The sequence below is a fragment of the Pollachius pollachius genome, assembly GCF_949987615.1.
Source record: "Pollachius pollachius genome assembly, chromosome: 2".
In the NCBI taxonomy this organism is placed as follows: domain Eukaryota; kingdom Metazoa; phylum Chordata; class Actinopteri; order Gadiformes; family Gadidae; genus Pollachius; species Pollachius pollachius.
This window is the reverse complement of record NC_136935.1, coordinates 18,999,170-19,013,894: the sequence shown is the minus strand read 5'-3', so window position 1 is coordinate 19,013,894 and position 14,725 is coordinate 18,999,170. Positions and strand designations below refer to the sequence as shown.

The 14,725-nt window shown below is 44.9% G+C and overlaps 1 protein-coding gene across 1 annotated transcript in view; it reads right to left on the bottom strand.

The window, feature by feature from the left end:
• Nucleotides 1–11,770: 11,770 nt before the first annotated feature.
• Nucleotides 11,771–14,725, bottom strand: part of atrnl1a (attractin-like 1a) — a gene marked incomplete at both ends in the record, with an annotated part of 210,434 nt that continues 207,479 nt past the window's right edge. Inside the window, one exon of the mRNA XM_079728776.1 lies at nt 11,771–11,889. Within this exon, the coding sequence (XP_079584902.1) occupies nt 11,771–11,889 (119 nt within the window). The remainder of the gene's footprint in view (nt 11,890–14,725) is intronic.

The following is a 14,725-nucleotide window of genomic DNA, read 5'->3' as shown; positions in this document are numbered from 1 at the left end:
TTATATCAAGCTGTGTCTCATTGCCAATATTGAGATTATTAGGAGATATTAAAACCTTGTAACCCCAGTTTGAGGTGGCGAAAGGCCTCAGACAATAGTGTAAGAAGCAAGTTCTGGACTTACACTGTCTTGTTGCTTTCATGGGGTCGTGAGACATCAGCTGAGTTGCAGGTAGCCAATCCTCAAAAATATCTCTGCAATCCGATTTGTACTTAAAGTGTAAGTGAACGACCTGTAACAGCTTTAATTCCAACAACGTGAGATTTTAAAAAATGTGCTTTGTGCAGCCGTTTCTAGGAAGAAGTAGGGTGTGGGGGGGGGGGGGGGGCAACTTTGTGATACTTTATTCATACTAAACGGTCTCTGAGTCACAACCATGCACCCTTGCCCAGACAGAGCTCACATCCACAGACAGTGCTGCGGTAGTGAAGCCTCTTGCCGTTGGTGTCTCTTTGTTGCGGTGCATCAGAAAAAAAACTTTGACACCACTTGTTAACCTGACTTGAGATCAGAGGACCGTCGAACCTCCTAAAAGTGGTTGATTGAGAGTCTGCGTTTCAAAAAGATTTTCCTAAATTTCTGCCTATTTTGCAAAAGTAAAAAAAAAACATTCCGTAGATCTTGAGCATTATATATAAAACATATGTCCCCCTTTTGGGTTAAATACCTCTTTAAGAGAAACCTTTAGGCCTTCCAGCCTCAGAGCATCTTACTGGTGACAGTGGTACTTTGCACTATTAAAGGACACATACTATGGTCTTTTCCCAACAAGTAAACATAGTATTTGAGTTCCAGAAAACATGTTTTTGAAGCTGTTTGCTGGAAATAGCTTTTAGGAAAATAAATCTTGCCTACCGCTTTTCCCCTCTGTTTCAGTCCCTTCAGAATGCACTGATGTTTCTTGTGTCCATAGCTTTAATGCAAATGAGCTGCTGCCCATTGACCAATGAGCTGTCAGACTGAACCACAGCATGGAGGAGAAGGGATTGTTGCCGTTTGTGGACTCCTGGAGCTCTATCTATATAATATAATAATAAAATTATTTATGGGTATTTATATAATATTCCTATATCTAATAACACGGCCAAAAGCTATGTGCATCTCGGATGATATTATGAATCACAAAGACTGCGTCTGACGTCTCTGGTACTTCCACAACAAGTAAACACTCGTAGTGGGGGTTATCTCGGCCATGGTTGAGAAGAATTGGGGGAAAGGAACTTTGGCCTTGACTCTCTGAAGTCCATGAACCGCGACACGGAGGAGAAAGGGATTGTACTCCGGGAGCTGAGCTGCCGGATTGCCGCCGAGCTCCCCCCGCCGGACTACCGCCGAAACTTCGGCGGCAGTTCTACCAAACTGCCGCCCCGGCCGCCGTCAAAGCCGTCCGGCCGCCGCCGAAGCTTCAGTGGCAGTCCGGCAGCTCCGGCGGTGTGCTCCGGGAGCTGAACTGCCGTCGAAGCTTTCCGGCTGCTCCGGCGGGTGTACTCAGGAGCTGAACTTCCACCGAAGTTTCGGCGGCAGTCCGGTGAGGGTAGCTCGGCGGCAGTCCGGCAGCTCATTTTCGGGGGTACAATCCCTTTCTCCTCCATGTCTCCTCCTCCGGCAGCCCTTGCGGGGGGAGCTCGGCGGCAGTCCGGCAGAGAAAGGGATTGTACTCCCGGTGCTGAGCTGCCGGGCTGCCGCCGAGTTCCCCCTCGCAGAGCTGCTCGTTCGCTGGTCCAGATAATCTTAGCTATGCTCTGATTGGAGGGGAGTGGGGAAGTCGGAGGTAATATTCAACTGTGCCCCCTTCCTACGTAGGAGGGGGCGCCGAAACTGGCTCGCTCGTTTGGTAACTGTAGGCGGGGTACTTTCAGAAATGCATATCTCGCTAAAAAAATCATGAACAGACTTTTTTCAAAGTTTGTATGCGTTGTGGGAGCACCAGAGACCCAAAAGCAACACCCCAAATCCCAGGAAAATTTTTGTTTTCATTATATGCCCCCTTTAAAAATCAAGTAAAAGTGATAACAAATAACGTGGTAACAAATCTTGATGCAAATGCTAGTGTCTGTTCATTAATAATGACATTGTGGTGGTTTTCAGTGTACAAATAAAGGTTTCATGACCTGTAGAAGACATACAGCAGCAGGCCCATGTGAGGCTTATGGTTAGGAGTTGTAGTGTTTCCACTCGAGAGATTCTAGAACAACTCTGACTTTTGAAGCAGGTGATTGGTCCGATTGGAGGTTCCTACACTGCTTGTGGACCACCGGTGGGCTTCATAAGGGCCCTTAAGCAGTGGTTCCCAACCTCTGACTTTAGGTGAACCACTTTATTGTCATCAAGACCTTTCACGGACCGCCTCATGCAAACTAATGCAAACATCAAACAATAGATTAATGCACATGCAGTCGCTGAGCAAAGAGGGCCAGAGCCCCAGTTTCATTACTGCAGAAGGCCCTGGCCAGTAGGAAACAGTGGGAAGAAGAAGACAACAATGCTGCATATTCTCCCAGTGTGTTAAAGTAGCAACCACAAATTAGCACAAAACATTAATGGAACAATAAAAAAAGCAGCAAAAGCCATTCAGTTATCTATGTATAATTTTCTCTATGATTGTAAATATGTCTGTTTCTAGAATAAAACTGTGCATACCCTGCAGTACCACAGGTTGAAGGCACTGCCCTGTATTCCTGTGTGGCCAATTCAGGTCAGTCAGACAGATGGTTTGAAACACTTACATATCTGTCATCATTATTTGGGATTATCGCGATCATCAAGTGTAGTTATGTTGGTGGTGTACAGTGCTGAAGACATGTTAACGGTTAAATATCCAACAAATTCGAAGAGTCTCTGTTGGATCAAGCCTGAAATGACAATTTGACTGTTTTTTTCAAACATTTAAAAATATTTTAAAAAGAGTAAAAAGAGAAATAGGTACTTCTTCTTTATATATATATATATATATATATATATATATGAGTAGAATTACATAACAAGTAACCAAAAATATAAATTGTGTGTTGTGCATGGCCCAGGTGTGCAGGGCCCTGGTGTGTGTGGGGGACCCTAGTGTGTGTGGGGACCTGGTGTGTGGGGACCCGGTGTGTGTTGGGCCCTAGCGTGTGTTGGGCCCTGGTGTGTGTTGGGCCCTGGTGTGTGTTGGGCCCTGGTGTGTGTTGGGCCCTGGTGTGTGTGGGGCCCTGGTGTGTGTTGGGCCCTGGTGTGTGTGGGGCCCTGGTGTGTGGGACCCACACCCTCCCTTCTTTCACCCCCTCTCGTCCTGACGCTGGGTGGGACACGAGGGGGCCCTCTTTGTTGGGGAACCAGCAGTCACACCATGAAGGAGATCACTGCATGATGGGTGACGGGCAAATGGACTAGGCAGGTTGACGGCGCAGGTATTCTTCACATGACCTCGGAGAGTGTGTGTTTGTCTGTTTGTGTGTGTGTGTATGTGTGTGTATGTGTGTGCGTGCGTGCGTGCATGTGTGTGTATGGGCATTTGTTTGCTTGTCTGTGTGACAGAGACAGTGTGTGTGATCTGGTGTGTGTGTGTGTGTGTGAGAGAGAGAGAGAGAGAGAGAGAGAGAGAGAGAATTGGTAGTTGTGTGTGGGGCGGCAGAGGACAGCCGCATGCTTTGTAATTCTATGAAGGCCCTTGACCGGTCCGGTCACTCATCCTTCCAAATTACTCGCCGCAATTGCTCCATAATGCCATTAAAATTGGGGCCTGGACAAGACATCCGTCAGTGCAGCACAGCTTGCCTGGCCCTGAGTCCTCAACAAGAGGATGGAGGTTACATTGAAGGAGAGAGAGAGAGAGAGAGAGAGAGAGAGAGAGAGAGAGAGAGAGAGAGAGAGAGAGAGAGAGAGAGGCTTGTAACCGGGGCGATAGCAGAGTGAAGAGGTAAACTGGGAACGATGAACGACGGAAGGCTATATAGTGAGATAGTGAATTAGGTGTTTGTTTCAATGACAAATTTACAGATTTTAATTCATTATTAAACTTAAACCATGGTCATCACCGTATTTGATGCTTGTAATATAGTATGTATAAATATGTCTATCTGTATATATATGAATATATTTGTACATGTACTGTATGTATGTGTACATATCTTACTACTATATATAGCAGGCCTGTGTGCCAAGCAGCCTGAAGTTTACACACACACACACAGCACGCGCGAAGAAACACTTACACTACACGCACGTACACACTGCATACACACACGCACACGCGCACGAACACACACACGTGCTGACGCAGACGTTTCAAGACAAAGGCAGCGCAGGACACAGCATACACACAAACACGCACACACATGCACACAAAGCGGCCTTCAGCTCACACACACACGGCACGCGCGAATGCACTCATACGCCGCACGCACGCACCTACACGCTGCATACACACACACGCACGCGCGCACGAAAACACACTTGTGCGCTGACGCAGACGTTCCGAGACAAAGGCAGCGCAGGACACAGCATACAAACACACCGCACAAACATGCACACACGCACGCACACACGCGCGCTATGAAAGAAAAGGGCAAGATTGATCCCGCATCCCGCAATCTCTTGCGACATTGATATCCCCCCTCCCCCCTTCCGTCTGTTTTAACGGCGTCGCCGTCGGCAAACTCACCCGGGTAAGACGTTCTGTCTGTAGACTGTAGAATTGCGATAAAAGAAGTGAAGAGACAATTTCTCACGTCGCCAAGCAACGGCAGGTCGTTCATTTTGTCATATAAATATATATTCAAACATCGCGCCGACCGGCATATCAACACACAAGTCACGTGATATTAAAGAGACAGCGTCCCTATAACGCAGAACGTAAACATGTAAATAACAGTCTGGTGAATTATGTCTATAGAGTCAACTACAAGACTACACTGTGTTGCTTGAACGCAATATTGCTCTCCTCCTTAGGCTTGAGCCTAAGGGGGCGTTGATGATGCTTCTGCATTTCATTGAGTGCCCCCCTTAATGATAATCAGCCTGTTGCCTTTTGTTCGCCTAATGGTTAAAAAATATTAAATGTTGGCACTGCTTTTTTTTTTTCACTACTGAGTCATTTGTGGTGAACGCTAAAATATAGATCTTATCGTAACCCTTAAAGTACACTTGCACACAATAAATGAGTTCACAGCTGCACGTGTATAGAAAGTTTTTTTTTATTGCTATTACAGACAAGTCAGATGTGCATTATAGGGCATCGTCCTTCCACTCCCTGTTTTCTCAGTTAAACACAGAAATCAATTTGTCCAAGTGTTAGTTAAATGTGAAATGAAGCAAAAAAAGACGCTCTCTTTCTCCGGTGACGCAGTCATTCGCGACGCCTTCCTTCTTCGTCGTTCCTTATATTTGTCCCTACCTCATGCTCCAATCCTTCATCGATCGATGCTTCGGATTTTGTGGAAGCAACGGATATATCATGCATCATTTTAGCAACATTTAAGATGATCGCGATGAGTTCTGCCCATTCTACCTCAATTTTGTCTATGGTCAAATCAGAGCAAACTACAGAGACAGCGGCCACACTTATCCCGCCTCTTGCGAACTTAGACCCTACATCATATCCTACCCCTTCCAAGCCCAACCCCCTAAACCCCCATTGATTCAACAACATTGATATCCGCATATAAAGCATCAAGTGTGAATCACCCTCAGGGTCGAATCACCTGATATACAAATGCGGCAAAAATGTGTGAAAACGGCTTATAAGTAGAAAATGATTATTCTTGCTTCATAACGTAAGGAGGGAATTGTTATGCTTGCTTCATTACGTAATAGGTGAACCAAAATGTTATAGGTTGTAACATTATAGGCAAAATGTTATATTATGCGCTCAGAAATTTCAACTGGGGTTTCCACATTATTGCTATGGGTAATATTACTACTAGAGGTTGAGCATGTGCAATGTGCGTGCGGAAACTCGAGTATATATCAATATAAATATACGTAACCTACCTTCAGACTGAAAAGGAAGTGCTCCGAAGTAATATAGTAATATCATGATGTAATATATGATAGTAATATCAGCTTCGATACACGGTAACATAAAGTGAACATGGCTGTTACAACTCCCACTGTCTAGGGGTAGCGGGGATGTTAAAATTGTCTGGGTTATGGGTGTAGATGAAGAAACAATTGGTGAGTGAAACACTAAGGGAATGACAACAGCAACTGATAAGGTTGAACATAGGTTTAATGGGGTGACTGATCACAAAACACAAAAGTAACATACGACAAAACCAGCAGGCCTTGGGACTTGAGTGTTGCCAACCAAAAGAACCAAACAAAACAAGCTAAGCTAACAGCTAACACAGCGGACCACACGTCCGCTAACCTAACTAAACTAAGGCAAAAGTACAGCGGGTAGCAACACTCCTAGCCTAGTGTTACTTAACAAAGAAGAGTACTACGTGTAAATGTATAGAGGCCTCTGTCTTACCTGTCCCAAGGCCGCAAGGTAACCACAAGGACATAAAAAACATGGCGGAACTAACAAAGGGGGGTCACAATTGGTGCAAGCAGGGGGAGAAAGGAAAACTAGGGGGAAATATATGTATATCTCTTAGATATGTATATAATCAAATACTCTAACCATGCCACAGCAAAACCAGCACGAACCACAAACGGGACAAAAAGGAGAGCGAGTGAGAGACAAGTTAAACTGGCTTTTATGTGTGTGGCAGGCCTCCCCTGGCTGGAAACTGATGAGGTGATTGGTGGAAGCTGGTTGGTAGAGGCGAGATGATGATGAATTGTTAATGACTCGCACCTACAGAGGGGAAACAAGAAGGCAGCAACAAACAAACAGTGGCCCTAACAATGGCACTTAAAGGGGGGGGGGGGGTCTATTCAAAACTGATTTTCTTTTTCAACATGGTACAATGTCTTATATTATCGTCAACACATTCATCAAGCAATTTTATCCCTGATGCTACAATTCGACTGTGATTTTGAGGAAACACGAATCAAACCCTATGTTTTGTCAGTCTCTGCCAGACAGTTTGTGAACGATTCACTCTGCTCCGAACGCCAGCGGCGTTTTTTTCCTAAATGGAAGTGTTTTTTGGAATACTCTTGGATGTCATATAGAAGGGAGGTACCAAAAAAGCATCACAAAGTGGGGGTTGATAGTCACCATGGAGACACCAAGTCCCCCCTCCTTCACAGATCTTTTTTTTATTTATCTCATAATGTTTGAATTCGAGCTGAAACAGGGATTCACTTACAATTGAATGCCTATAGGGCTTGTATGTTGTGACGTCTCATGGAAACAGGAAATCCGTATCAGAAATATAGGAGAATAGGAATATTATTTGTAATAACTCTGTTTAAGTCATTGTTTGGTGAATCATCAGGAAATCATTTGTCATAATGGGGAGACATTATTTTTTTAAATGCCACAGCATTTCTCATGCAAGACGTGGCAAAATTAAGTTTTTATTAGCCTAGGTGACGATTTATTGACATTTTTGTACAACTCCAACTCTCTCTCAAGGCATCGGAAAATGCGGGAGTGTTGCCAACAAAAAATCCTATAATGCATTCTGATGTCCAAGCCGTATAGTGCATTCTTTCATCTTGAGAAAGAGATTTTAAAAAGAGTGCACTTAGCTCTTGCAGGACATAAATGGCGGAGAAAGCAGCAGCATTAAGTTCTTTGATAGTAGCCTATAGTCCTTTCATCTGCTTTGCAGTTAATAGATTTGAGCTTTCCCCTTAATGTATTCAGGGGTGCACTAATGTCCAGCGCTGAGTGGTCCGGTTTGATGGAAGTCATTGAGTGTCCAACAAGCGAAATCTGCAGATCTAAAGAGAGACAGACGGACGGACAGAATGAACACACAGGGGGAAAGACAGACAGACAGACAGACAGACAGACAGACAGACAGACAGACAGACAGACAGACCGGAGGTCTTTCAGTATCTGAAAGAGCCGGCCCCTATGGCGAGCTCGACATTTGAACAACAAAGCCTTTTATATTTTTTCCTCTCTTTTTTTGCTTTCTTGTTCCTGGCGGTTGCACAGCGAGGGACAGGAAATTGCTCTCCCAGCTGCCTGGCTCTCTTCCAGCCATGCCCGGTCTTGCAAAGGGCTGGACAGATTGACTAACCTCCACAGTCTGACAGCTGGGACTGTTTGATTATGTAGCCACAGGTGAGTCACGACATGTACCTGTGACTTTGTCCAGTGAACTTTATGAATGTTACCCTGGACTCGATCTCAAACAGCCAATTGCAGGCTTATGTTTCAATTGAAGAGGTTAAAAGGTGTGCCTCCTCACCCTGAAAAGGGAAAATGCACAACGTGGTGCAGCATCAATGCATTCATGATCATGATCATGCTCATTTTAATCTGATCACATGTCCCTTTGCACTAACAGCTACTGCTCACAATACAATGTATCTATGGCTGTTTCCCAATGTGAAGGAAGCATGCTCAACGGCTGACCTTTTAAGGACGCTACGTCATAGAACGCGACAAGCACTGTTCCAATGTTGAGAACACTCGGAAATTTGCGCCCTTTTCCCGTCCTTTATTTTTGAGAATTCCGAGATTTTTCAATGATGCATCGATGGATCCTCAATGAGCAAAAATACCCACAATCCATTGCGTCCACACGCCGTGCAGGATATTTAAAAATTGCGCATAGAAAGCAATACTCATTGCTTTACACAAGTGAAGTTATTTGAACGTTTCAGAAATATTTTGTGCCGTATTGCTTTTTATAGATTAATCATGTAAATGCAAAAAAAATAACCTGTGCGATTTCTTTCAAACGTTTTTGCAACGTAATGATACGCTATATTTTGCATGGATTGATTTGTTTTTAATATGTAAGTAGGTGGTGTTTAAACAAACTACTGTCGCCAGTAACAATTTCAATAATTAAAATATTAAAATATTTAACACTGGATCAATATTTAAAAAGCGGATGCGGAAGCGCTTCCGCACTAGCAAGTCGTTCCAAACTCTAAACGCTACAAACACTAGGCATCACTCTAGTCTCATCTCCATAGGACGCGACTAGCAAGGAAGTGTTCTAGCAAGGCTGCAGACTTCACTTTGGGAAACAGCCTATGAAAGTATAGGAGTGTGTGTGTTGGTGTGTGTGTGTGTGTGTGTGTGTGTGTGTGTGTGTGTGTGTGTGTGTGTGTGTGTGTGTTTGTGTGTGTGTGCGTGGTGTGGATGATGGCAAACAGCCCCAGAGTCCAATCAGAGTTGACCATGTGAGGCAGGTTAATCCAGCCATCATCCACACGCACTCATGACAGAAAGGTTTTCTGAAAAAACATGAGGAAAAACACACAAAATGAACAAATGAAATAAATAGCAAATAGCAAAGCCAACGTCCCTGCACTGTTCTGCTGTGCTTCATATATAGCTGATGAGTTTCTAGTGAAGCATGCATTCTGCTGAGCCAGCCCATATGTACAACTCTATCAAGCGCGTTGGGTGGCAAAACATATACTGTCAGCTTGGCTTGTTATCTGACCCTATTGACATCCAGAGAACTCACATTAATACCAATCCCCACAACACCAGACATATCCTGATACACACAACACGTAGACAGGCATTGGAAATGTTTTAATAGTAAATGTAGATTTGATGAACAGTTGTAACCATACGAACAATGTGCTGAGCTGCCATTGGTTCCCATAGAGCTCAAGAATAACTAATTGGGTGTCATGGTGTTGTTGTTTGTGTTTGATTGGTTGTTCAGTTGGTCATGTGGCACCAACATACAGACACTTGATCAGCAGCGATCAGATTTCGATGGAGCCCTCTATATATAGTTGAACATCATCAGCAATGTGCAATCTTTCGACATCACACAAATCCTACAATTTGCATACTGTGTTGTTGTTTTTTGTGAGTTTAATTTAAATGAAACCCTGACATCATAAACAATATAACCAGTAATACTACAAGCACTGTCACTCTTTGAAAAAAAATTGTTCCGAATAAAAACGCCTAGTGCACTTGCAAACACTCTGTAAAAATTATAATTTTGTTGCATAATGATAAGCAATAAATAAATAAACGCATTAGTTAAGATAAACATGTTAAAACCATGGGGTTTATGATATGACACAAAGAGGAATGAAGGGGATACTATAGAGTGGCAAAGTCACGCCCCTTCCGGTAGAGCCCATGGGACCTGTGAGATCGAAAAATATGAATGGGTTTCAATGGAGAGAAAGTAATTATTTTCTGGTCCCAGTCCTTATATGCCCTGGATTACACCTTGTTGGTGGATGTAAATGATAATTTTTCATGCAAAGAAAACTAAAAAAATTCACGAAGAAGTTTGATAATGTTAGGTTTTGTGGGAGGCCGCTTTGTGAACTACAGCTCTTCGCTGCTCTCGACGCGAATGATATACGTCACCACCCGCACTTGGAACTCCGGTACAGAGTTTCAGTTATGCCGATGGGGAGATTGTCGGTCTTGTCGACGCCAGTCGCAGGGAGCGTGACGCCACATACGAGACCTGTAGTCTTTCTTATTGTGTTTTCTCTACAGCCTTTAACTGAACAATTGCACAATAAACAGTCAAACTCTTGACATGAAAAATTATCATTTAAATCCACCACCACCATGGGCTCTACCGGAAGGGGTGTGACTTTGCCACTCTATAGAGAACTCAAGTCACCGTAGCTCCACTGTCATCACTTGATGTGTATGAAGATGATAACCGTCTGTAACTCACTCCTCTACTGATGCTACATCACAGCTTATACAAACACACAATGTAACATACGATGGTTGATGTGTTGCATAATATCGTCCCACAAAGAGGGGTCGAACTCAGTGGTTGAAGAAACTCAGTGCATATGGATTTCCAACGAGGCAGAGCAGCCCCCATGGGTAGGAGACAGCAGAACACCTGAGCTTACCGTCCACACCTCGACAAACATCAGTGCAGGAAGGGATCCGGGAAGAAAACGAAAACATAAACCACTACAAATCTAGACAGCGACGACCACATCCAATAATTCCCGTAACAAGATGCAGATTAACAGTCTCACATTAATAACAGCTATAAAATGTTGACAGCTATAAATGATGCCAAGAAACCAAACAAAAAACAAGTAAAGTAATTTGTCTGCGAGCAATCTGTATGGTCATGTGACAGCCACATCATAACATTCCATACCGCGTTGCAGTGTTCACCGCTGTTCTGTGCGTTTCAACTTTTTTCCCATTTAGTTCTCCCTCAAATGATCCACTGCCTCTCAAGCTTAGCCCAGTACTGTTTGGTTTGTCACTGTAGAAAATCTCTTTTGGTTCCATGTGTATGTATGTGGTGGGCCACCTGATAATCATGTGTTAAGTCCCTGGACGCCGTGGAGAGGCATCCTGGGTTGGAGGAATGCTTTAATGGTGACATGCGGTATCTGTTGGGGGAGACACGCACACGCCATCTACACTCTGACATACATTCATTTCAATGGCTTTGATGGCCGCTGCCAACAGCATACGCACCTCGTGGGAGGAGGAATCAAAGAAGGGACCAGCAGGTGGGGATTGTGAGACCAGTGCGCGCCGATGCGTTAGTTAGTTAGTTAGTTAGCAGTGACATCCTTAATCTGGAGCAACGTCCCGCCGCCTCGGGATCCAACAAGAGTCTGAACGGAACATCCCCTGTTTCGCTCTTAGGTGTTTCAAAATGTTTTAAGTCAGGCGAAACGATCGCAGAGGCCAACGGCGTCCCGGGGAAGGGGGGGGGAGGGTCCCGGTGAGGCGCTGGGCTCATACGCAGGTCCCCTGGTGGTGCCCTGTGTAGTGCTTGCGGTGCTTCAGGCCTCGGTCCTTGAGCTCCAGGGCTCTCTGCTGGGTCGTGTCCGCCAGGGCGCTGGCAATGGCCATGCCTAGCGAGAGAGAGTCATGTGGGGAAGAGGAGACGGGTGAGTTCATCATTTAATTTGTTTGTTGGTTTGTTCGTTCAGGCTGCATGGGTATTCTTTATGGCTTTTTACTTTATTATGACTTATTATTTACTCGTCGATATTAACACAAGGCACATCCTGCCGTTGCCCTGATGAACGACCTCTACCCTGCAACATTAAATGTGAGAAAAGAGAAAGACACGCACCCAGAGAGACTCTGTAATGTATTTCTATAATCACATATACGAGGAGAACACAGAGGAGGCGTTGTGATGAACATCAAAGGGGAAAGTCCCAGCAGCGAGTGACAGATGGAGATGCATTCACCTCAAAACCCCCTCCTCCTCTCACCATCAACAAAATATGGGGGGTATTTCTCTCTCTCTCTCTCTCTCTCTCTCTCTCTCTCTCTCCTTGCCTCCCCCCCCCCACGCACCTCAGCACGTCCATATCTGATCTCCCACGCCAGCATCACAGCGCCTTGTGTTTCCCTGGCAGGTCATGCTGCCGTTATTCTAGATGTAGCAGTAATGGCGCCCCCCCCTCCCCAGCAACACTGCGGGGCTGACAGGGCACGGTACCATTAGCGGCGGAGGAGAGGAGTGGGCTGAGGGGCCCCAGCCAAGTGCACGGGGTAACTGCGAGCAGGGGGAGTCTGCTGAGGCTGCTCGGCACCATGTGATTTAGATGCCCAATGTTTGGAGAATTTCACACTCAACTGATTTGTTTTGCGGACGCTTTTTTTTTTCCCTCTCTCCTTTTTGGGGGGCGGATGGAAAAATGAAAAGCGGATTACACAGCCCTGTGGTGTGCTCTCCGGTGAGACTGTTTGGTGTGTGTGTGTGTGTGTGTGTGTGTGGTTGTGGGGGGGGGGAGTCTGGCTGTGTGTATGGGTGTGCATGCCTCTGCTACTGTGTGTGAGAGAAGATTGTGCACCGTTATGTATATTCCTGTCTGTACTACGTGCACTGAAGTTTGGCTACCAAGAGCCAAATTTACACTTTTCCATCTCCCGTTCTGCATTACTCTCACCTAACACAATCAGACGTACAGAGTACTCCGAAGCCGGTGTTCTCCTTACCGATTCGACCGGGCGGGTCCGGTAATGCGTTGCGCACACTGCATTTGATGGTGTTTGGACAAGCCAATTTCTGTACTTTGTAGTTTCAGTCGGAAATCTTACAGACAGAGTTAAAGTATGTAGAGTTGCAATATATCTGGAAATGTCCATATTGATGCAAAGCAGCTGTGGTGTTGTCATCATTAAAATGTTTGTCCTCTGTTTGTGTACATAATGTGTGAGTGACGGTGAAGGTAAAATATGAGGTCCTATACTTTAATGTGCCACCAGGAATCCACACCAGTGTTTGTAATAACGCTGTTTAAAATAACGGCGTTAGGTAACGCCTTTATTTTTTAAGAAACGGGGTAATCTAACTAATTACTGTTTCCGTCGTTACAACATTGTTACTGTTACTGTAAGTTAAATGCGGTGTGTTACTATGAAATGATTGAATAAACTGCATAATCCGAACGCACCCCTGGCTCCAAACACAAACTGCTAGTGAGGAGACCGGGTGGGTTAACAACGAGATAAGCAATTGTGATTGGCTAAGGCAGAGTCATGTTTCATGGTAGCCAACCGGAGTCGGTGTTTTTATACACAAGCCAGGACGCGCACGCCACACACACGCACACACCAAGTAGATTCGATGAACCAGCAGAAATGGCGAGTCTGGAGCAATCCGATGAAAAGTTGGCATTTTCTGTAGTATTCGGCAGATGTTCCAGAGCCTTTGCAACCAAGCAAATTAAAATTCAGTTGGAAGTATACCGGGGCCTTGAATGGCCGGTTCAACCATTTAATACATTAAGGCCAATTGAAAACTGCTCAGAAAAATCCAAATTCTTTGACATATAGCAACTTTCTTTTTTTACAGTAACGCAAATAGTTACTTTCCCTGGTAACTAGTTATTTTTATTATAGAGTAATTAAGTTACTAACTCAGTTACTTTTTGGAACAAGTAGTGAGAAACTATAACTAATTACTTAAAGTAACTTTCCCAACACTGATCGACACACAAATAAAAGAGTTTGGGAAAAGCTGCAGCTCAATTTGTCTTCCGCCGTACTCTAGAGTTATATATAATCCTTTTGGTTTCTTAAGTGTGTTGTCCTTCACCTCATATAAATGTCAACTGTCTTCAGTATTCACGGCTGAAAATACGTGTTAATTAGCAAAATGAAATTGGTCAAATCTAATCACATTATTCGACAGGTGAGAGCGGGCGCTTGCTGAGTGCCATGGCAACGGGGCTCATTAACGTAATTGTTTTGTCAGGTGAGTTGCTGCATCATTAACTTCCGACCCTGCCACCGTCTTGATGGGACTAATGGGGTCATTAGCGAGCAATCTAATCGTCTGCGGGGAGCGGGCCTGCTAGACGACGCAGCGAGGAGGAAAGTAGTACAGTGAACACAGTGGCAGGCTTTGAAACATCTGGGAAAGGAGGTGCTCACTTCCATCAAAAGAACAACACGTTTTCCCACTACAACATCCCTGTTGCAGATCGAACTCTAAATGAAGACGCAGGAGACTCTTAGCGTTTCCTGTGCCACTTGGAGGCAGAACGGACGGTAGAACAATAGCAGCTGTTTCGTCAAATATTTACGAACAAGCTGGCGCGCATTGTGTTGACAGCGCTGGATGGACTCCAGTGGTGTCTGATTGGAGTGGGGGGGGAGGGGTGGGCTCAGGTCGAGGTAACACCAGACTGCCCCACCCCCCGCTCCCTCCCCAGCAAGTTTCTGAGAAAA